We start from the raw sequence: 23,163 nt of genomic DNA, 5'->3' as shown, positions 1-23,163 counted from the left end.
AGAAAAAAAGAAGGGAAAAAAAAGAAAAAAAAAAGAGAAAAAGAAGAAGAAGAAAAAGAAGAAGAAGAAGAATAAAAAGAAAAAAGAGGGACAAATGGTACGCTGTGACTGGGCTATGGCCAGAAGACCTGGATATGCTTTCTGTGAAGCATATCACAAATCAAATTATCATTTCTTTTTTTTTTTTTTTTTCAATGAACAAACGAAAAAGGGAAAGGAAAAGGGAGTGTGCAGAAAGAAAGGTCACAATATGAGAGTCACTGATCATAACCAAACAGGACAAAGGAAAAATAAAAATAATCAGATGATGGACATTTCTGTGTTTGGGTTTTTTGGTGTGGTTTTTTTTTTCTTTTTTTTTTTTTTAATTTAAAACAAACAAACAAAAAAAAAAAAAACAAAAAACAAAACCAGAAAAAACCCCAACACAAACCAGGACAAAGATGAGAGGGATGAAAGGACAGAAAGAATGAGTAAGATCATTCTGTGAACGTTAGTTCAGCACTCTTACCTCTTATTGGTGTACCACCTGGGTGGATAATATGAATGCAAATAAGATTAGAAAGAAGAAGCATTAGTACGAGAAGAAGGAGGCTAGGGCTTTGGAAGAAGAATCAAATTAGATTTACAGAATTATATAAGGTCTTAAGAGAAACTTGAATTACTATACTGTTAAAACAGGAATAATTAGTATTATCAGGTTATAAAAGCAAGTTGCATTGTACCACAAAGGGCAAAAAGGCTACAATTGGCTGCATTGCCATTCTCAGAGTAGCATCTGCATTCTTAGATGTTTGGTTATATAGGGTTAGATATATATCGAATATGCCTCACATACTTAAAAGAAACTTTACAATACTGTACTTATGACATAGTTTAGGAAAATATTGGAAATTCTATTTAAAAAAATATAAATATATATATCTCTATAAAAAGAGGGTACACTGAAGGCTATCTCAAAACAAACACTGTAGTTTAGGCTGGATTATGGCATTTACTGTTCTACAGGTATGTGATACATGTGTACTGTTTCTTTCAGGCGTTGCTAGGACTGATAAGACAACATTTCTGTGGAGGTGTGCGTGTGCGCCACTATAGGGATCTGGTGACTACACTGACTGTTAGTAAAATGCATGCCATGCATTTTAATAATAATAATAGTAATAATAATGCTAATAATACTACTAATAATACTACTAAAATACTACTAAAATAATCATAATCATAATCATAATCATCATAAAATTCTGAATATGGAAATTAGTGGGGGTGAAGTGCGCTTCAGAACTAAGCACTTACCAATAGATTCTGGAGATTTAAATACGGAGAGAAGAAAGACAGCATAAAAATATTATTATATTCCTTATAATTTGGTACAAAGTTTTCAGTTAAAACTTTATATACTAAATCATCTATGTCACGTGAAAAATTAATTCTTAATTTACATTAACAGAAGGTTAATTTACACAGTTCTGCTGACAACAAGCAAAAAAATTAACAAGACGATTTAACATCACAGGACAGGTCAAAAGCTGAGAATTCTGGGAAGACATGTGATCAAACATCTTTAGATTCTACAACAATATCTACTACAATTGCCAAAGAAAAAAGCTCATTATATCCCAATTATCTTATTTAGGGATAAGCTTTAAGCGTCATAAATTTAGAGGTGTGTTTCTGGTTTGTTTTTTTTTTAATCTAAAGAGAGCAAAAGAATAAACTAGGGCAGAGAGTGAAAGAACTGCTAGGGAGGTGCAAGGGGCAAAGAGAGAGAAAGCAGCAAAAGCTGGATTCTACACCAAAAGCAGACTTCTGTAGATCCAGAAAATGTAGGATTCATAAAGCTTTAGCGTGGGCGCACACTACTGTGGCTAAATGTGTTGGAAAAATGCTCAACCAGCAAAAAAAAAACTTTATTCCACAGATTACCCAAGGATTTGTTTTCTTTTATTTTAAATTCTCTTTTTAAGGTACAATTGTGCATGGGAAAAAGTATTGTGTTTTATGTATTTGTGAGAGGAAAGAAGATGTGTCCAAACTGGCTAATCTTTGGTGGAGTCAAATGTGGAAAAGACAGCACAAAACACATTTTAAATTTTAATTGAAGTGCCTAATGCAGGTTTTGGTTTTGATGAATAAAACCATTGGTACTCCTTGCAATTTCTGAATGAAGTCCAATGTTGAAATAAATTTGTTAAAAAAAAAATAAAAAGGAAAGAAGAAAGAAAGCGGAGAAAATGGATCCATCAAGTACTGCAAAAAGCAGTAAAGAAAAAAATTATCAAAAACTACAGTCACAGCAGTGAGCAATGTGGAGTAAACAGAAGCTGCAAAACACATAGAGACAGACTCTAGAAAAGGCTATGACAACATCACAGACATGGACAACACACTCAGTAACACAGAAAAGAGAGGAAGAGAAATTATTCCCTATAAATAAAAATCAGAAAATTAAAAAAAAAAAAAAAAAAGGAAGAGAAAGAAAAGAAAGAAAAGGTGAGAGAGAACAACTCTGGGCGTTAGTGGAAATAGTAACAAGACCCTACCTGAGCGTAACTGCTTGATGCGGCCGTTGTTGTTGCTTGTGTCAACAGGTAAGAAATCTTTGAACCAAGTTATTTCGGGGTCAGGATTGCCACTGGCTGCACATAGCATGGTAGCTGTACGAGTTCGTTCAACCACCTTCAGCTGTGGGCCCATGTCAATGGTGGGGAAACCTCGGGGAATTTGATCCTCTGCAAAAGAAATGTGTGGTTTGAAGGATTTCACATTGCATAGTAACTCATGAAAACCCCGGTCACCACCCTGCTTAACATCCAAGGGTCTCCTAAGTGCTTGTTTGCAGGGAATTGGTGCCAAAACCAGACCTCCAGGCAGTATTTTTTGTAACTTAGTGATCAAAATGCTGATATAAAATAGAAAGTTCACAAAATAGTGGCTACAAATTTTATACTTCTAGAATGCAGTAAATTGGCAGACCTACTGTATGTAGTGCATAATCATTAGGTTCCCATTATGGTACTTTACAATACTGATGTTGCTCTGCTTGCAAGTCTCCTTATTATTTTACGTGAAAATTTGAATTACCATGCCATTGACAACAGGGAAAACCATATTTCTTTACATGATACAAGTACAAAAGGAAGTATGATCATGCAGTACAGGATTTGGCCAGTGACTTAGGAGACCCAAGTTATATTTCTTGCTTTTATCATTATTACCTATGTGCTATTCATCTTAACTTTTAATGTCCCTGTGCTTCAGTTGTCCATCTGCGATACGGGTATGACAGTGCTTTACTGCTACACAAAAGTGCTGTGAGGATGAATGCATTGTAAAAGCACAAAGCACTGAGAAAACTGAACACCATAGCTACGCAGTTATCAAAGATAAAGTGACAGGACATGCATAATGATCTTGAATAGATACAACTGTGTCAACTAAACCACTCAGATATGGTAAAAAAATCCTACCCAAGTGAAGTTAATAATGGAATATTAGGAAATACTGAACAAGAGCAATTTGCCTTCTTAGGAAAATACATGCTAGTAAGTAACACTGAAAGCACAGTGGGATCATGCAATTTCTAGGAAATCTCGTTAGCATAGGTAAAACAATCTATTTGAACTACATCATCTTGCTCTTCATTTCCACTGAAATGTAAAAAAAAATATTTTTATTGCAAAATAATTCTTATTTCCTTTCAAAAAGGACAAGCAAAAAAAAAAAAAAGGAGGAGGATCAATACTAACTATAAAACAAGTATTATATGTCTTGATTGGTGGTTACTGACATGCAATATATTAAGGGATAAAATTAACTTAGAAGAAATTGTTCAGTGCCAACTGTCTTTCATGAAAAATGTGTTATATTTTCAAACAATTTCAGGGAAATTTTCAGACTTTTATGAAATATGTGCAGCAAGCAAGTACATCCTATGAATCTTTGCAGTTCCTGGGGTCTGCTGTTGCCCATGAGCTACTTAATTGCTGGCAATAGAAATGCACGTAGATCCTATTCTGGTACAGCATATACAATTCTCCCATAAGTTTGCACCACTGTTCAGAGCTACTATTTCTGCCACTCAGTGGTTAAGTGTCAAACACTTCACTAGCTACAGGCTCTTCCCAAAGAAAGGTAAGTTTCATGTCTGTTTATACACATAAAATCTTTACTTTGGGAGTAACTGACCAAATTTGACTTGCGACACAGAACACGTTTTTTATGACCTGACCTTTCCTTTCCTACTTGGCTTACACAGAAAACCCTGGAGTCCCTTTTGCAAACATGTAAGTGTACAACAAAGATAATCTATTTTGAATACTAACAGAATGGAGTAGTAAAGAGCTTTCCTTTCTTGCTTTTAATAAGGGTAATTAAATTCTATCCAAACCCCTTATGCATAGAATCTCTCTGAATGAATGCTCTTCATGAAATTTTCATGAGAAACATCACAATGTAACAGATTCAAATAGCCAGAACTGTTATATTTTTGACAGTTGTGGCTTGTTTCCAATCTGGCTCTCAGGTATTTGGCAATAAAACCCAATATTCAACATCAAACGGACCAGCAAAATAAGAAATTTGCAATTGGAATGCCTATTACAGTGGATTCAGTTTTTAAGATGTTACTAGATTTTTTTTCTCTCTACTAGTGATTTGTACAAAACTGTCTTTACAATTTGATGATACCAAGTTTGACAGATCATCAAACACTCTATGCAAGATCAGGGAGCAACTGTCTCTCAGCCATAGTAAGAGAAAAGTAATTGTTAAAAATTTTTGATACCATGTCTGCTGTACAGTTTCACATGAGGTAAAAAGAAAAATATTTTTTACTGGTCATTCATATGCTCATTAGGCTCTAAACCATAGTATATACTACTGTTCCCTATTAATGTTCAGTTCTAGTGAATTAGCTTCCGATTCATCAACAATTTAAATCAGACTTGACCTTCTCAAAGCTGTTTGGTACTGTCATTTTGAGAGGCCATTAAAGGGCAGATTTCTCTGTCCTTGTGCTTCATAAGTCACACATGTAATACATATTTTGTTTAGGATGACAGATACAAGAGATTTAGAAGTAGAGAACATTCTTTGAATTTGTTAGGTGTCTTAACAGCAATGCATTCCATTACTGGCATTAAGAGAACGCCTTTAGTACTATGCCAGTGTAACTTCCAGTTGCTGGAAGAGCTCTACAAAAGTTATTTTTCACTGAATGCATGATCTGAACAACACAGAGAGGCAATTACAAAAAGTGGTTACCACATGAACCCTTAAGAGAGAATAATATGAAAAGGCCTTCCCTTCTCTTGTTTCCTACCATGTTTGTTATTAATATTTCTAAACTGTCACTCCATATATTCTATTTTTTTGACATTGCTCATCTCTAAAAAATTTCCTTGAGATCATGCCTCTGCTGCCATTTTTGTCAAAGTGGTTATTACTTCCCTTCCAAGCAACATATATGGAGAAAGCACATAAACTTCTACACTCAGATTTCACTATAAGTATACCTAAAGACATTGCTCAGCACATGATTTTACATGTTGCTGCACCTGTCTTAGAGGTGAGCAAGCCCTCACAAATGCAACAGCATTTAGAACAGAGACTCAAGCTCAGCTTTTATGTGTAAACAGTAGTTGATGGAGTGGTACCTTGAAAATACCAACAAGTTCAATTTTGTTTTATCAAAAAGAAACCATACTTACCCTTAAGAGTATCTACAGAAAGAAAAAATCCCAACCCACCACCAAACCTCTGAACATAGCTGTGCCACAACTACATATCACAAACATACTTTAACTGTGTTTACTCTTATCTTGAAAGAAAGAAGTGTGCTGTTGCAGTCTCTCTTTTTAAATGACATAATTATTTCATAAGATTTCAGGACCTTCCAAAGCTATGTCTGAAGGTATACTGTCAAGCCAATGTATATAAAAGAGCTGGATCCGAAGGACGAAGATGATTTCACTCAAATCCAGTACAATGGATTTGACTCATGATAAGCCTGCCCAGGTGTACAACACAGCTAAACAAAAAGAAAAACAGTGATCTTCATCCTGTATTTGCAACACACTTTCTTAACATTTTGACTACTTTCCCTGTAAAAACCTACTTTCAGATCATGTCTACGCTCTGCTGGCAACAAGAAGAGTGGCAGCTTTGTTTTAAAAACAGATTGGGTCTTAAGAGTCTTACATTCTTCATAGCTACCTTACAGAATCACGTTGGCAATCAGCATGATGTTTTATTAAGAAAGACAGAATCATGCGAATATTTTTCTCAGTTATAGTACATTATGACAATATTACTATGATATGGATATGAAGAGCAAATGAAAAGTACCTAAGCAAATTGTGATGACTTCAGTTGTGGGTTATGGAGTATAAAGGCAAGATAATAGCACTGGGTCCAGGACTGGACAGCTGACATGAACACTGGGTAGTATTTCTGTTAAGAATTTTCTTCCAGATTAACTATTTGCACCATCAAAACACCCATCTTACAGAATATCCAGTATTAACTTGTAGTTAAATCTGTGTAATCTGCCTAACTAAAATACATACTCCGTGTATCACTGTTCCTTTTAAAAAATATTGCCCTATGTGAACCAATTATTCTTGTGGAAATGGAAGGTGGTTCTCCATTCTATTCAGGAAGAACAAAAAAAATATCTGTTTCAAGATTCACTGATAGCTTTGCCACAGGCTAATTTTAGTCATTCTGTAGCTCACAGAATAAAACTGCACACATGGAGTATTCCCAGAATACACGATAGATACTGAAGATAAACTGCCACAATAAAGTTTATTATTTCAAACAACGGTGTAAATAAAGCTTTTATTTTCACTATTCCAGATGGCAGCAGCATATAATTTGCACTGTTTTGACATCATGACTGTATTATTCAAAATCATTCTTCCTGCAACTGAACTGAATGCAGGATTGAGAACAGTAAAACCAAAGTGAGTAGGGGAGAGAGTAAGATCAACGTTTTGCAGCAAATTGTTGGTATTCTGTACTATTATTGAAGAAATACGTATATAAATAATTTAAAAATAAAACCAAAGCTATTTCTAACTATACATAAAAGGCTAATTTAGATTTTTAAAAAATAAAGGCTCAGAAAAGTGCTAGTTAATAAACATTATTCCTATTGAATTTTTTTACAAGGTAAATTTTGCCAGAAAAATAATTACGAACACACAGTAAGTTCTTTTCCCAGGGTCCTTTGTTCAAAGCTGCTACATACAGATGGATACTTTTACTTAGTGGTGCTCTAAGTCAGTAAAGGAGGGTAACATCTACACTGTAAGAATAGATCTAGGTATGTGTGGAGATTTCTCTATAACTTCATGCTATTATATCACACAAGGAAAGGGAATTAGACATTGATATGATCATCAGAGACTCACTAACATTTGGTAAATATTCAATAAGAGAACATCTGCTCCTACTAACCAATAAAACATACGCATTAGAAAATATTCTTCATATATTGAAGAGATGTGCAAAGCACTTTTGATGCAAAAGAAAACAAATTTGTTTAGTAGCTCTGTATGCAATTACCCTGCAAATTGCAAAGTAATGTCTATACAACAGAACATAGAGCCACTTAAACTGAATTATCATTTGTATGAATGTTGAAGCAGCAATTTCACATTGCATTAAGTCAGTTAATATTCATAGTTATTAGCATTTAGCCTTAAATAAGTTCTGTTTTAAGAAATGAGTGCATTGAGCCTTTGAAATTAGGTATCTTCATAAGGACATGAAAATGAAAAAAAGAACTTGCACCTTTTGGCAATTCTCAAAATCTGCTAAATTAAAGACTGTGCATAGCAAGCTCTTTCCAAAGTGACCTCTCTTACTCACGTGAACAGTGAAATACCTCTCATTCTCCTTTAACAATTAGATGCTGGATGAAAAGAGTAAACACTTGGAGAGTTATCACTTATATGAAAACATAAGCCTTCAAAATAAGGGTTTATTCCCACATTTGCACTCCAGCACTGTAGTAGCTTACAGCAATACGTATTATCTGAACATCATACTCCCAAATTCAGTTATGACAGAACTTCTTGATGTCTGTTCTGCTTACTGGGAATGGAAATGGAAATACAAAGGGCCATGTTCTAATAAAACCCCAAAACCACACAAGAAAAAAACACCAAAAAAAACCCCAACCCCAAACAAACAAACCCACAAAAAATAAAACCACATTACCCCAATCAGCAGGGAATCCAAAAGTCCCTGCCAGATGTCCCTTCTGTAACATAAGGAGAGGACTCAGCTAGAGTTATGGGAATGAAACAAAGGCAGAGAAGTTGATGTGGTGTTTTAAGTGCAGGGTATCATATATATTGAGGAAAGGAAACAGTAAACTTCTGAAGTGGAGGAGAACACAGCATCCCACATATTTCCACATGCAAATGTTCATAAGCATGAAACTATGTATTTTGCACGGGTGAATAAAAGACAAGAGGACAGCAAAGGGCAGCGATATAAATTTCTGTGATTATCATTTCTAATTTGAGGCTTAGTTTCCAGACAGGGTTAGGATTTAGATAATACTAAGTCAGGGTTAAACTGGGGCTTGCCAAGAATCAGGATTAGGAAAACACATGATTGCTTTATCTAGTCAATATTTTTAACATACCAATAGCTGTGTTTTTACATCCTCCTTTCTTTAATTTGAAAAATAAAGGGGAAAGAGTAACAGTAGTGCAGCGATGTCAGTCTTTGCTTTAAGCTTTGATTTTTCACATCACACACAGTTTTATGGTGCAGTAAATAGTAAGATCAGCAGCAGGTTCATATGTACACCAGAGATCACTTCTCATATTAGTAGTCTGAATGTAGAGATTGGTCCAGAAAACATAACAGCATCATTTTATTTTTCTCCCCACTTCCTTCTCTCCATTAATATTCCATGTTAAAATATTAAGATTAGTAAATATATATGACACTTTTTATAAGTGATTACCACATATTCATTCTTAGGTATAAAGAAAGAAATCATCACAATAAATTTGTAACATACTAATTCAAACTGAGAAGGAGGCATAAGCATCTTGGTTTTGCTAGACCAAAGAGGACATGAGAGAAAAAGTGAACAATCTGGCAAAGGAGTTGTCAGACCATACAGTTCTCCGCCCCCTCCTTCCTCCCCATTTGCACTACATGTCCAAACCTGTGCCTAAACCTAAAGGAGTGAAATGCTGCCTAAGACAGTCAAATGAACTCAGCTAGTGATCATGGCCACTTCTGTTACTTATGTTATGCAGCTTTCACTGAGTGTTTCCTCCAGGCCATAATCTTACTAAGTACTTTTTAACGTAGCCTGCAAACTCTGCAGCCCAAACTGACAACTATAAACTATACTAACTGCATTAATGTCAAAGCTGCAAATTTAAAGGCCCTGACAAAGGAACTGTAGTGGCAAACACATCAATTTTGTTTAAGTCTTGTTTTCAAAGGGGAATAATAGCGTATTTTTTTTAATTCTAGATCAGCATCAAATTACTGCATTTTAGAAAGAGAAAGGGAAGCATTTTCACTTTGATAAGTGGGTGGATATGTGACCCGCAAGGACTTCAGTTTGGTCCCTTAGAAGAAGGAAATGAGTAAAAGTGCTGAAGCTTTATCACTCAAGTTTTGTACAAAGATGCTGGGGTCAGGACTTTAAAAGCACTTTTGGTGCAGTGAATTAAACTGTAAGTTATTCAAGGTAGAGGCTATGCATTCCAACTGTATTTTATGATGTTTAGTACAACAATGCACACATACAGATGCAGCAATTTGGATGTTATTGCAGTATTTCAATAAATAGCAAACAATGATGAATAACAAACAATAAAAGTGCTATTATTGCTGAAAAGAAAAAAAGAAGATAAATGTTAAAACAGAAAATGGATTCTGGAAAAATGCGGTTGAAGAGACTATCCCTCAAAAGTCAGTATTACTGAGTATTGCACTAACATTAACAGTAGAAAATATGCAAAGTTTTGCTACATCTAATACAGCATCCACCTTTTATTTGTCTGAAGAGCCTGCTTAAAGCATTCATAACACTTACATGACTACAGACAGGTGACTGTAAAAATATAACAGATACAGCAGCTTCCAATTTTTGTGGTTTGATTTTTTTTTAAGTCTTTACACCACTATGAATGCATGTCTCTCAATTAAGAAAATGCTGGATGAGACAAGGAAGATGTAAGACAACAAAGCAAAGCCTTATATCATGTACCTCTAATATTCATAAGCAAAAGACAGCTGGCAAATGTTAAAACACATGTCATCTTTGAACCTGTATGAATCTTTAACAGAAGTGAGAAAGTGAGTGGATGCTGAGGTTCTTCCCTGGTGGCGTGGCTACGGAGGGAACAGGTATACTCTAGACTTCACTCTTCACCTTTCTTAATATGAGGGAGGTATCCCTCTCACCTCTTGTGCCCACATAGGCACCACTCCCTCTCTCACAGATATTGAGAAAACGCCTAGGGATCTGTTAGCAGGGAAGGACAGGAGTAGGAGAAAAGAAGAAATTATTTTTTTCTTCTTGGGGTGAGTTTCACCACTTAAGTCAAAAAAGCTCAGGAAGTGTCCAGAGAAGGAAGTTGGAGGGTACTTTCTTCTGGGGGAAACCCAGCCATTAACTTCTGTTCTTGAAGAATACAGAAGCACTTCCTTTGTAGCAGTGGACACACATTGCTTAAAATTGCTTAAAAGCCAGCTTTCTTACAGTTCTGTGCCCAAGCTCACTAATTAGTGCTGTGTGATAAATATCCTTTAATGATTATGGACTTACACAGCACAACATGTGGATAAAGACTTTTACATAGCAACATAGAAATATTACTATTTAGAAAGCCTAAGGCTGCCACACTCCAAAGTTTTCATCCCAGAAAGATTCAGAGGTACATGATGTCCCAAACACAGTTTTGCTATGGATTATTATGCCCCCCAAAACCAACGTCAGAACTGGCTGTTACCTGAGACTTTGACTTCTACCAGAAATTTTGCTGCTGCTCTAAACTGAAGTAAATGGGACTAGTCTGGGATTTACCATGTTTTGTGTTATTATAGGAAGCACTGTTTTCACAGGTGATAGGTAAGTCTGTACTCTGAGATACTGTGTGGGAGAAAACACTTAACATGCCATCATGCTTTCTAGCACAATGGAGACCTGCCCGTGAAGCCAGTACAGAGGGCCTGGTGATGCTAGGCAGCTCTCATTCGGATCTGCTGAGTGCTGGCACTTGCACCCCTCCAAAGCATTTTTCACAATAATAATCACATGGCCTTGAAGAAGCTATTGTGAACAGTTGTTAACTGAACTAAGAAAACACAAACAGGCATTCTGGAGGGCTGAAGGAGAGAGATGTACTTTAAACATGACACTTTCATATTTGTCTAGCAACTGCAGCTAGTATTTATCGTGGAACTGTAAATGAGGAATAGCATGGGGATACATTCATTAGATGCTGAACATAGACAAAAATGGATTTACTCTTGCTGCAATTTAGCCAACTAATTATACCACAAGTTATATTTTAATATGAAATAGGATCTTGGCTTGGCATAGGAGCACAGGATGTTAAAAAGTGTTTTTTAAAGACTGTTTCATATGCTGAGCTCAGGGTTCACACCTGTAAACACACTGAAATTATTTTAACTAATTATGCAATTAAGTGCTACTTCTAAAAAAACCATACCACAATAAAAATCTTTGATGTGCAGTGTAAACTGAAATTTATTACAATCTACAGTCTGAGTGAGTATCTCCAAATTATAAATAAAAAAGTCATCAATAACATTTGTGAGCATTTGCTTACAAAGTATTAAATTGATTTTATATGGAGTATAGGCAAGCTTTTTTTTTTCAGTTCCCTCTTAAGATAATTTTCTCACATATTTTGGTATGACTTATCAAATAATGATCCTAAAAATGCAAGATGCACTTTCTAGAAAAAAAGAGGAGGGAAGGGTTGTGGTTTTTGTTTTGGTTTTGTTTTGGTTTGGTTTTTTTTTTTTGAAAAAAAGTATTGCAAATGAAAATGATAATTTGTTAACACAGATACAGCAATGTTTCAGTTCCCGTGAAATACTATACTAGCGTGGACATAAAGAAGTAGCTAGAAGTCACAGGCCTAAACTAGTGCTGGGATAATGTTTGAACAGTCCTGTGTGATTGCCAGAAGGCCAAGGGAGTCATGATGTCAGGTGGGTTAGAGGTGTGCGGATGAGGGAAGCACATCTGAGAAGGAATAGAAAGAAAGATTCATGTTGTGACATTTATTTGGAAATTCATTATAAAATGTCCTGTGAAAAACAGTTAATGAAGTCAAACAGCTGTGGAGAGCCAGTTCCTCCCTTTAAACAGACTAAGCTTAGCATAGCATGAGAGCCAGTTCCTCCCTTTAAACAGACTAAGCTTAGCATAGCATTGTATGTGTCAAGTACATAAAAAATCAGCATAAACAAAAAAAAAAAACAAAACAACTCCATGCCAACTCTATGGACAGACCTAACACATGACAAGTTGCATGAAGAAGGTATAAATTAAGAAAACAAAATGCTTGAAAATAAAAAGATGTGAATTTGTCCAGTAGTGAATTGCCACTCAGTGAGAGGCCCTATGCCACATAAGCAACATGAACAATTGACAGAGTTCCAGGGTTGTGTCTGATTTCAAAAAAGGAACTGTTTATCCTTGGATTTATCAGTAATAACAGCTGTCATCCATTCTATAACTAAATACAAAATCCACGTCTTTTAGAGAAAAGAGATTGAACTAATTTTTCCTGTAGGCTGGAGAGGTAGGCATGAAAGCTATTATATGCACTCTTTAGAAGCAACTGGGAGAAGGTCACATGCTATAGTAATAGAGAAATAATTTCTGCCACTATAGGAATATATAGCAGTAAGTCTCAGACTACACAACAGTATTTCAGTATTTTTTTGTACCTCAAGAAAATGGAAAGATCAATCTTTGCGTGCTAAAGATCTTTCTGCTTTTATTTTATTAAGTCATACGACTTTGGATAACTGCTAGCTACATCATAAGCTTTTCCGAGTATGAACTGAAAGGTAAGAGATTATAAAAAGAAGGGTTGGCTGTTTTTTACTTTTCAGTAACTTCCAACTCCTTTGGCACAAGAGGAAATCATCTCGTTAATATACAGCTAGCTTTTTTGGGGGGTGCTTTTGCTTTAAATGCTGTGCTTCTGGAAAAGGTTTGTCTAAACTGTTATTCCTGATGTATGAAAACCTTTCTGAAGGTTATTTTAACCTTTAATGTGACACATTTAAGCTTCATAATATTAGAGAACCTGGTACAGGTACGGTGTCCATGAACACTGTCATCTTCAAAATCCTACCTGAACTTCTTACTCTCCTTTAAACAACCACAAACATGCCACCCTGAAAGAGCACCATCAAGACCTGAAAAAAACCTTTCTCTTGAGTTTTGGCCTTAAAAATTTCTACAAAGAGAAAATTATTTTTTTAATTATTTATTTATCATGTTTTGTAAACCACATATGTCAAAATTTTCACAGGTAAAAATTCATGTTCACATTACTATAGGACCTTTTTGATATTTAGTAGCTGGGTGTGCACAAAAGTCAGTATCGTGGAGATGATGGCTGCAGAAACATTTCCACAAAGATCTTGCCTGAACACATTGGAAATCTTCCATACAAAAATGTCTGAAGATTCTTAGAAACTATTTGCAAGTATGTGGCAAACTTCCACATCTTTGTTGCTCTGCCTGTGATCATCTTTACCAGCTCATACAGCAAGTAGGATGACAGGAACTACTGATATTAAGTCTTTAAAAGAAAAAAACATGCCACGTGATCTCCTGCTGAAGTCTTAAACTAACAGCAAGCACTCTAAGTGTTTCCACCAGTTTTAAATGAACTTACAGAAACCACCCTTCTCACAACAAAATCTAAAAAACAAATAATAAAATAAATTTATGATTATTACAGGTAGTATTATTCATTATTTTGTCCATAAATTTAGACAGAAGGTCTTTTCTTCCACAAAAGGAGATAAAAAGACCTTAAAAAATACCTCACCTTAGTCTCAATGAAAAGCAAGTATGAATTCAACTATCAGCTCTAAGTCATTGTGTCCTGTTTCAAACTTAATGCAGGACACCAGAAACAATTATCAAGGGTTTAAATGTCAGGATACATCAGCTGCAAACTGGAAAACTCTTTTTCTAATGATTCTAAATCAGGGAAAAGTATATATCCAGTATCTTGCCACAAAATATGTAGTAATTCTAAATAAACTTATGCAAAACACATGCAAGACCGAGTAACTTAGTGTAAATTACGTGATTTCTTCTGAGTATGCAAGATCAATGTAATGATTTAACCCCAGCCAGCACGTACCCCACAGATGCCTGCTTCCTCACTCTGCCACCACCCCATGGGTTGAGACGAGAACAGTTTAATAACTGAAATAAAGTAATAATAATAACAAGAACAAGAATAGTAATTGTAATGAGGAAGAGAGGGAGAGAGACGAATAAAACCTAAGTGAAAATAAACCCCAAGTGATGCACAATGCAATTGTTCACCACCCTCCGACTGATGCCCAGTCAGTCCCCGAGCAGCAACTGGCAGGCCCCAGCCAACCCCCCTCAGTTTCCATGCTAAGCACAATGTCCCATGGTATGGATTATCCCTTTGGCTAGTTTGGGTCAGCTGTCCTGGCTGTGTCCCCTCCCGATTTCTTGTGCATTTCCTTGTTGGCAGAGCGTGAGAGACTTTAAAAGTCCTTGACTTAGAGTAAGCACTACTTAGTAATGCCTAAAAAATCAGTGTGTTATCAACACTATACTCATACTAAATCCAAAACACATCACTGTACCAGCTACTAAGAATTAAAGCCGAAACCAGGACAACTAGCTATAGAAGCTTTCAAAGATCTCTGTTCTGTCTTTTGAACTCCTAGGCAAAAGTTCTTTTCAATAAATGAAAATAATTTTAATAGTTATTATTTATGTAACATGATTTTGCAAAGCACTTCACAAAGCAGACTCACCCATTTTAGTGAAAACCAGGTATATTTACATGTCTATAGCTCTATATAATTAGATTTTTCAAATTTCACATTTTATCCCTTTTTTTTTTTACTGTATTTAGTTTTATCATATCACAGTAAGAGCATTCACAGTATTTCTGAATCTAAAAAGCACCTGCTCCAAACATTTTTCATAATAAACCCACTGCACATTAAGAAAAATATCTTTCCAAGTCAGTTTTGCATCATTCTGTGACATCGTCTGAAAAAATTCTGAAACAAACAGTATTGTTTCACATTTCTTAAGCCTAAGCAGTCTGTTCCAAATAATCACATGCAAATTTTTTCTTGATTGGCTGCCAATGGATTCAAAACTTTTTCATTACATAATTTATCTAACTTAAAGCAAATGAGTAGTCTCATTGAGAAAACTGACTGTAACGGAACTATTTATATACTTAAGTATGTTGCTGAGGCAACTGTTACATTTTTTAAATTAATTGTCATTTTACTTCATAGGTTATTTCATATCATGCTTTCTTCCTTCTCCAAAAGTAAATTTGCAAATTTTCCCCCACACATGAAAAATATTACATTCTTTTTGTCTCTAAGTGAAATCAACTTGTATGCATATCACTTATCTGCCTGAAGATTCATAAAGCACTGTTTAGATTTTATGGTTAATACCATAGATTTTAGACATGCATCATGAAGAACACTTCATTTCACTGTGGTATTCGTGCTAGCTCTTATGTGAAGAAGATACAGCCTTGCGGAGAAATAAATGATTATTTTTTAATACCATGGGAAGAACAAGGAAGCCATTTAACGTATGTTCATATCACTACCCATCAAGCTTCTTAGGACCTGAACAAGTAGCCATTTCATGCAAGCAACACTGAAAATTAGTCACTAGAAAATCAAGTTAAAAAAGCAAAAGATAATTTTCAAGTTGATTTTTGGCAGTGCAGGTGGACTAACATGCACGTGTGCAAACCCTGATTAAAAGAACTATTGGATTTTATTAACATTCATGGTTAATAACTTTTTTTTTTTTTTAGATCACTATAGTATGCTAAGACAAACAGCACTGAGGTTTTATCACTATACCAAATTCATCTGCTGAGAATTAGCTGAATGGTAAAATTAGCTCTTACTACCACCACTTGCTTTAGCAGCTACACCTTAGTTGGATTACCTTTGTTCTTTAGAGGTTATAAGATTGAAAGTTCACAGCTGGATGTTGTAGGGAAGTAGGTAAGCAACTACATTCTCAGTCAGTATGAGATACTAGTTTAAGCATTATTACAATAAAACACAAATGGTTTCCATTCTTCTCTTGATGTGCACATAATATTTATTAACTTTAATAGGAGTTACAGAAGTGCATCAAAAGAAGAGATGCTATACCTAGCATTCATTTTTAACACATGAAAACAGTACTACACCTGTCTGTATGAAACCCTCACACAAAATCTCTATAAATTATTACCTGTATTGATAGTATTAAGAGTATTAAAACTGAGACTTTCATTTTATATTGATTTTATTTTATCATGCCCTTAGTGTTTTAAATGATTTCTGTTCCATCTGTCTATAAATTTATTTTCTTATAGTACAGTTCTGTTCCACTTTTCCATGTATTTCTCTACAGTGTAACAAGTTACCTTTATTTCTGTGAGACTATGGAGATGAATGCTTTGAAGATACTGTGTTTTATACTTTGGTCTCCTTGATATTTTCACTCTGGAGATAAGTACCTTTTAGAACCCTTTTTCCTTCCCCCTCCCCCCTTCCCAATTTTCTTTCAGCAGAGTCTTTCAGTCAGTGCTTAGTCTTCTGTTCAAAACTGCCTCCCCAGAGAGTTGTAACTACTTGTCAGTCTTCCAAAAGCAAAACTGAGAATTTACTCCCTTTGTTTTAGCTACAAAGTTAACTCTTTGTTCCCCTCCTGTTGCCATACAAAAATTTCACCTGAAATTGCTGGTGCTCTCAACTTTAGTTACTTGCCTATAGTCTTGGTGGCTCTAATGCTTTTTAGTTTCAGAGGGTGTCTCTTGAGGGCAGTTCAGTTCAACCAGTGCAGTTCACCTCCCATCCAAGTTCAGAGAGCTGGCATATACTTTCTGCCAGTGTGTTGTGGTGAAGGGTTTGCTGTTGGGGCGTGCACTGTCCGAGGTCAGCACCAGAGGAGATTAAGATTTAGGATTTTACTGGGTGTTACAAAGTTCTGGTGGGGACAGATCACTTTATATGCAAGACAACAGCTCTCCCAGTTTTGGTATTGCTTTAATGTGTCAGACAATTACTTGCAGCACTGAATACTGTAAGGCAAATGATTGAGATTTGGTGGCACCACCACTATTCCTGACTGTGACAATTTACTTTTCCATTTCCTAGCCTAGTGTTTATGATGAAGCTTGCACCTCTGAAGCTGTTTAAGAGATGTTTGTGTGTGTCCTGCCTTGTAAGATGTAGGTACAGAAAACAATTACAATGACTCACATGCTTTCTGCCTTTTCCAAGATGTTCTTCATGTGCAAAGGGACAGATACATTCACAATTTGGTGGGAAAAAGATAATGGTGTGTGCTAACCTTCTACAATATAAAGGGTAAAAGACTGTGGTAAAAATCCCACAATTAAGAGGACACAATTCTGAAAGAAGAACTGATAAAGATGCAACATTTGCAATGTGACTCTGCATGTGAAATACTTGTTCTCAAACTCAAACCAGCCTAATGATCACATCTGCATGCAAACTCCAAAATTTAAATGTGATGAAGACATATGTGGCACTTAAAAACTGAAAAACAAGTCTTAGTTTGGTTCTGAGCAGTGAATGTAATAACAACATAATCACTCCACAGATATTAACAGTCATTTCATGTTTTCCAAATTGAGTAATACCATGATTTATTGAGGTATTTCACTTCTTTAAAAAAAAATTTAGCTAGTAATAGAACATTAAGAGCAAGAGATGTTTTTTTATTTCTTTTTGTATATCAATGTGACTGCTAAACACCAAGCAGTCTCACTTCATTTCAGTGATTCTAAATGAACAACTTTGTAGATGATGATCAGATAGAGTCATAGAAATGAAAAATTTCCTGAAAACCTATTCCACAATTTCTAGCATTATATTTTAATTTACTTCATCTTCATTTGAAATTAGCATCAGATCTGGGGGGAAATGAAAAATATGACCGAAAATATGGAAAATAAGTGTATGGATTTATCCAGGCACGGATTGATGTTTGTGAACTTCAGTCTCACAAATGATAAGAATAAAGAAACAGATACGTAACTCTCCAGAGTCCTACAGAGTATTAGCCTTAGCAACTGCTTTTAATCAGAATGTTGGCCATTCATTTTGTCTGATGATAAATTAATTTTTATTTTTCTATAATTTTCACAGAACAAAAAGACCTTCTAGAAACAGTATTGGAGATTTTAATAAAAAAAAAGAAAAAGAAAAAGAAAATAATTAAATAAAAAAGCTTATCCTAGAAACGTGTAACAACATTTCAGGCTGAGAAGAGAGTCAGTATGTACTTTTACATTTTAACGAAGAAAACCAGAAAGACTGAATAGGATTATACAGTTTTTAGTGAACCTACATATTAGAAAGAACAGGCTTCCTTGTGAGGCACACAGCCAGTACACTCAAAAATAGATCAGCTTCATGTGGCCTGCTGCTGTGTTTCAAGTAAGGAACAAGCCACTGGATGATGCTGTTTTGGGGAAACAATATTCAGATTAGATAAAATAATTTGGCTTGTCAACAGCATGGAAGTTTAAGACAAGGATGTCTGCTTCTGTATTTCATACTAAATAGCATTTACAAGGACTTCTGTAGACTTCTACAGGACTATTTTAAAGCCCAATATCTATGAGCAAATACTATTTTAAAAAGCAAATGACAAATAATGAATCAAACCTTGGCATAAGTTTAAACTAGTGGATACAATCCTGCAAAACAAAATGAGAATTTATAGCAAAAGACAACTTCTGCACTACAAAATGCTCTCAGAATCTAGGGAACAGCTCTGCAGTTCATTTTCACAGCCAGCCTATCACAAAAAAACGATTCCATGCTCTCTGTGTAATTATTACTTACATACACATGAAAAAAATGCATTCTGTCTAGAGGTTTCAATCAAATCACCACTCAGTACCTCTCAACAATATTTTCTTTCAAAACATCAATGGAATCAGAACTGAAGCATCTCAATCTGTCCCAAGATACAGAAACTGACCTATAAAAGCCCTGCAACTGAAAAATAAGAATCCCTGAATTTCTCAGTGCTCCCTGTGAGATACAAAAGTTCAAGTAGTTAATTTATTTTAAAACCCTCTACTGTTTTTGTCAATTAAGTCAATTTGATACCACACTAAATATCTGGAAATAAATTACCTGTACTCAGAGATTTTACAAAACAATTTCCAGTAACTCATATTGCCAAATTTACTATAAACTTTGTGTCACAGAGATTTTAGGGGGAGCCCTACCTCCAGATGGTCACAGGTAATAGAATTTCACTTTGTCGATCCACATAGCTTGTGGTTCAAAAGAAGCATACCTGCCTTGTGGTTTGTCTACAGTAACCACTGTTTTGTTTCCTGCTGGGCAGGGGAAAGACAATTCTAGTGGAGAAGTAGGTAGAGTGTCCAACAGTGATTTTGCAAATTCCTTAAACAGCTCCTATTTTTTGGTTAAGTACAATACATGTCTATATTCTCCAGTAATACTTCATTATTGCTTTGGAAGATATTTAAGTAAAAAAATTCTAAATAGGTTTCTAAGGTTTTTAAAGATGACATCTTCATTTTTTATACTGCAGATCTTGTTGTGATGACAATTTGTGTATTTTTTTTTCTCTATATACAAATGAGTATAATATAACATCTTTCAACCAAACACCTCCACAGAACACAGTATGATGCTTCTCCTCCCTCTAAAACCAAACAAAAAGAACCTAAACAATCCCAAGCTTCTATAAACTTAGAAAAGAATGTAAAGTTACTGAGCACTGTACTGTTGAGCATAAGAAAGCAGGAAACCAGCATATTCGAGAGAATAAAAAACAACAGGGCAGTCTTACATTTTTTTCTTCCCTTTATGTATTAAGCTATGCACAGTAAAACTGAATGGGAAATACGTTACCATTTTTATAGTATCACAGTATTTCAAAATGCAGAAATTCATTACAACTTCTGTGCAGTGTCTCGATCAGCACATTTAACCTCTTTGATCATATCTTTATTGGGAACTTCTTTCGTCTCTAATTATTGATATTATTCTTCCTCTGCAGATTCTTTAGCAGGTTTTGTGAATTTAATCAGAATCGATGCATTCCCCTGTATGATTAAATTTAGCACATTCTGATTTCATCCTTACTATGGCTCAAGCTGATATCACCACTCACAATAGCTGATCCTGATTTTTAAACTTGAAAATGCTATGAAACCTAACTGCATACCACGTTTTACAATCAGCTCTTTTAAGACATCATGAGACATACAAATTCACATCTTCATGTTCACTGGGACAGAGTTAATTTTCATCTTGTTGGCTAGTGCAGTGCTGCACGTTGGATTTGGTGTGGGAACAGTGCTGGTAACATGGTGATGCTTTTGGTTATTGCTGGGTGGTGTTTGTACTGGGAGGGGACGTAGCCAGGTCAGCTGATCTGAACTAGCCAAGGAGTGATCAGCAGAACACGTTCACCCTTTAATAGCCACATATGGCCCGTGTGAAACTAATGGAGAATGGAGACTAACAGTGAACTACCATGGCCTGAAGGAAGTCACATCGTCGTTGAGTGCTGCCGTACCAGACATGCTAGAACTTCAATATGAACTGGAATCAAAGGCAGCCAAGTGGTATGCCACCACTGATACCACAAATGTGGGTTTTTTTAAATCCCTTTGGCTGCAGAGTGCAGGCCACAGTTGGTCTTTACTTGGAGGGCTGTCCAATACACCTGGAATCAACTGCCCCAGGGGTGGAAACACATCCCTACCATCTGCTATGGATTGATCCAGGCTGCACTGGAACAGGGTGAAGCTCCCCAACTTCTGCAAGACATTGATAACATCATCGCATGAGGCAATGCAGCAGCAGAAGTTTTTGACAAAGGGGAGAAAATACTCCAAACCCTTCTGAAAGCTGGTTTCCATAAAGTCAAGTCAAAGGACCCATACAGGAGATTCCGTTTTCGGAATAAAATGGCAAGGTGGACATTGTGAGATCCCAATGGATGTGATCAACCAAATAGCAGCTATGTCTCCACCAACAAGTAAGAAAGAAAGTTGAGTTTTCTTGGGTGTCGTCAGCTTCTGGAGAATGCATATTCCAAACTACAGTATGATTGTAAGCCTTCTTTATAATGTGACCCAAAATAAGAACTATTTTAAATGTGGTCCTGAGCAATGTCAAGTGTTTGAACAAATTAAACAGAAGTCAGTTCAAGCAGTATTCTTTGGGCCAGCTCAGACTGGGTAAAATGTAAAGAATGTGCTCAACACTGCAGCCAGGGAGAATGGTCCTACCTGGAGCCTCTGGCAGAAAGCACCAGGGGAGATACTGGCAGCTTATGAAGGGGTTCAAGCTCCTTCAGAAGCGATTGGTACTGAAGCTCAGCTTCTCCTGGTGTCCCAGTTACCCATACCCAGTGCTGGGCTGGGTGTTTAAAGGGAGGATTTCCTCTACACATCACTCAATTGATACCATGTGGAGTAAGTGGGTCACGCTGATTACACAATAAGCTTGGACAGGAAATCCCAATTATCCAGGAATTTTGGCAATTATTACGGATTGGCCAGAAGGCAAAGATTTTGGAATATCACCAGAGGACAAGTTGACACGGGCTAAAAAAGCCCCATTCCATAATGAATTGCCAGAACATGAAAAGTAGTATGCCTTGTTTACCGATGGGTCCTGCCATACTCTAGGAAAGCATCGGAGGTGGAAGGTGACTGTATGGAGTACCCTACAACTTCAGAAACTGCTGAAGGAGAAAGTGAATTGAGCTAGTTTGCAGAAGTGAAGGCTATCCAGCTGCCTTTAGATGTTGCTGAACAAGAAAGGTGACTGATACTTTACCTCTATACTGACTCATTGATGGTGGCAAATGCCCTGTGGGGGTGGTTATGGCAATGGAAGCAGAGTAATTGGCAACACAGAAGTAAAACCATCTGAGCTGCTCCATTATGGCAAGATAATACACTTGGTTGGAGAACCTGGTTGTAAAGGTATGTCATGTAGATGCTCATGTACCCAAGAGTTGGGCCACTGAGGAATATTTAAATAACCAGCAGGTAGATAAAGCAGCCAAGGGTGAAGTGGCTCAGGTAGATTTGGATTGGCAATATAAAGGTGAATTGTTATAGCTTGGTGGGCCCATGACACTTCAGGTCATCGAGGACGAAATACAACATATAGATGGGCCCCAGACTGAGTGGTAGACTTAACCATGGACACTATTGCACAGGTAATCCATGAATATGAAACGTGCTGCAATTATGCAAGCCAAGCAGTCAGAGCCTCTCTGGTATGGAAGACAACAGCTAAAACATACATATGGGGAGGCTTGGCAGATTGACTATATCAGACTCGCACAGACCCACCAAGGTAAGTGCCATGTACTAACAGTGGTAGTAGAAGTGACCACCCCATGGTTGGAAACATACGCTGTGCCCCATGCCACTGCCCATAACACTATCCTGGGACTTGAAAGACAAGTCTTGGGGCAATGTGGCACCCTAGAAAGAATTGAATCAGACAATGGTACTCATTTCCAAAACAATCTCATAGACACTTGGGCCAAAGAACATAGCATTGAGTCAATATATCACACCCCCTATCATGCAACAGCCTCTGGGAAAACTGAATGATATAACAGACTGTTAAAGACTACACCGAGAGCAATGGGTGGTGGAACTCTCAAACATTGGGATACATATCTAGCAAAGGCTAACTGGTTGGTTAATACCATAGGTTCTGCTAGCTGAGCTGGGCCTGCCCAATCAAAACTTTTACGTACTGTAAGAAAGGATAAAGTTCCTGTATTGCACCTTAAAAATATGCTTGGGAAAAGTCTGGGTCATT

At 36.3% G+C, this 23,163-nt stretch overlaps 1 protein-coding gene across 1 annotated transcript in view; it reads right to left on the bottom strand.

Moving 5' to 3' along the window:
- Positions 1-23,163, bottom strand: part of PTPRD (protein tyrosine phosphatase receptor type D) — a 376,747-nt gene that overhangs the window by 136,670 nt on the left and 216,914 nt on the right. The window contains exons 5-7 of the mRNA XM_037374079.1: positions 2,547-2,735; positions 1,300-1,308; positions 512-529 (exon numbers count right to left, since the gene is read on the bottom strand). Coding sequence (XP_037229976.1) covers positions 512-529; positions 1,300-1,308; positions 2,547-2,735 — 216 coding nt within the window. The remainder of the gene's footprint in view (positions 1-511; positions 530-1,299; positions 1,309-2,546; positions 2,736-23,163) is intronic.

This window comes from Falco rusticolus, chromosome Z (assembly GCF_015220075.1).
Source record: "Falco rusticolus isolate bFalRus1 chromosome Z, bFalRus1.pri, whole genome shotgun sequence".
NCBI classification, from domain to species: domain Eukaryota; kingdom Metazoa; phylum Chordata; class Aves; order Falconiformes; family Falconidae; genus Falco; species Falco rusticolus.
Note: the sequence above shows the minus strand (reverse complement) of the source record. Positions and strands in the feature narration are given on the sequence as shown.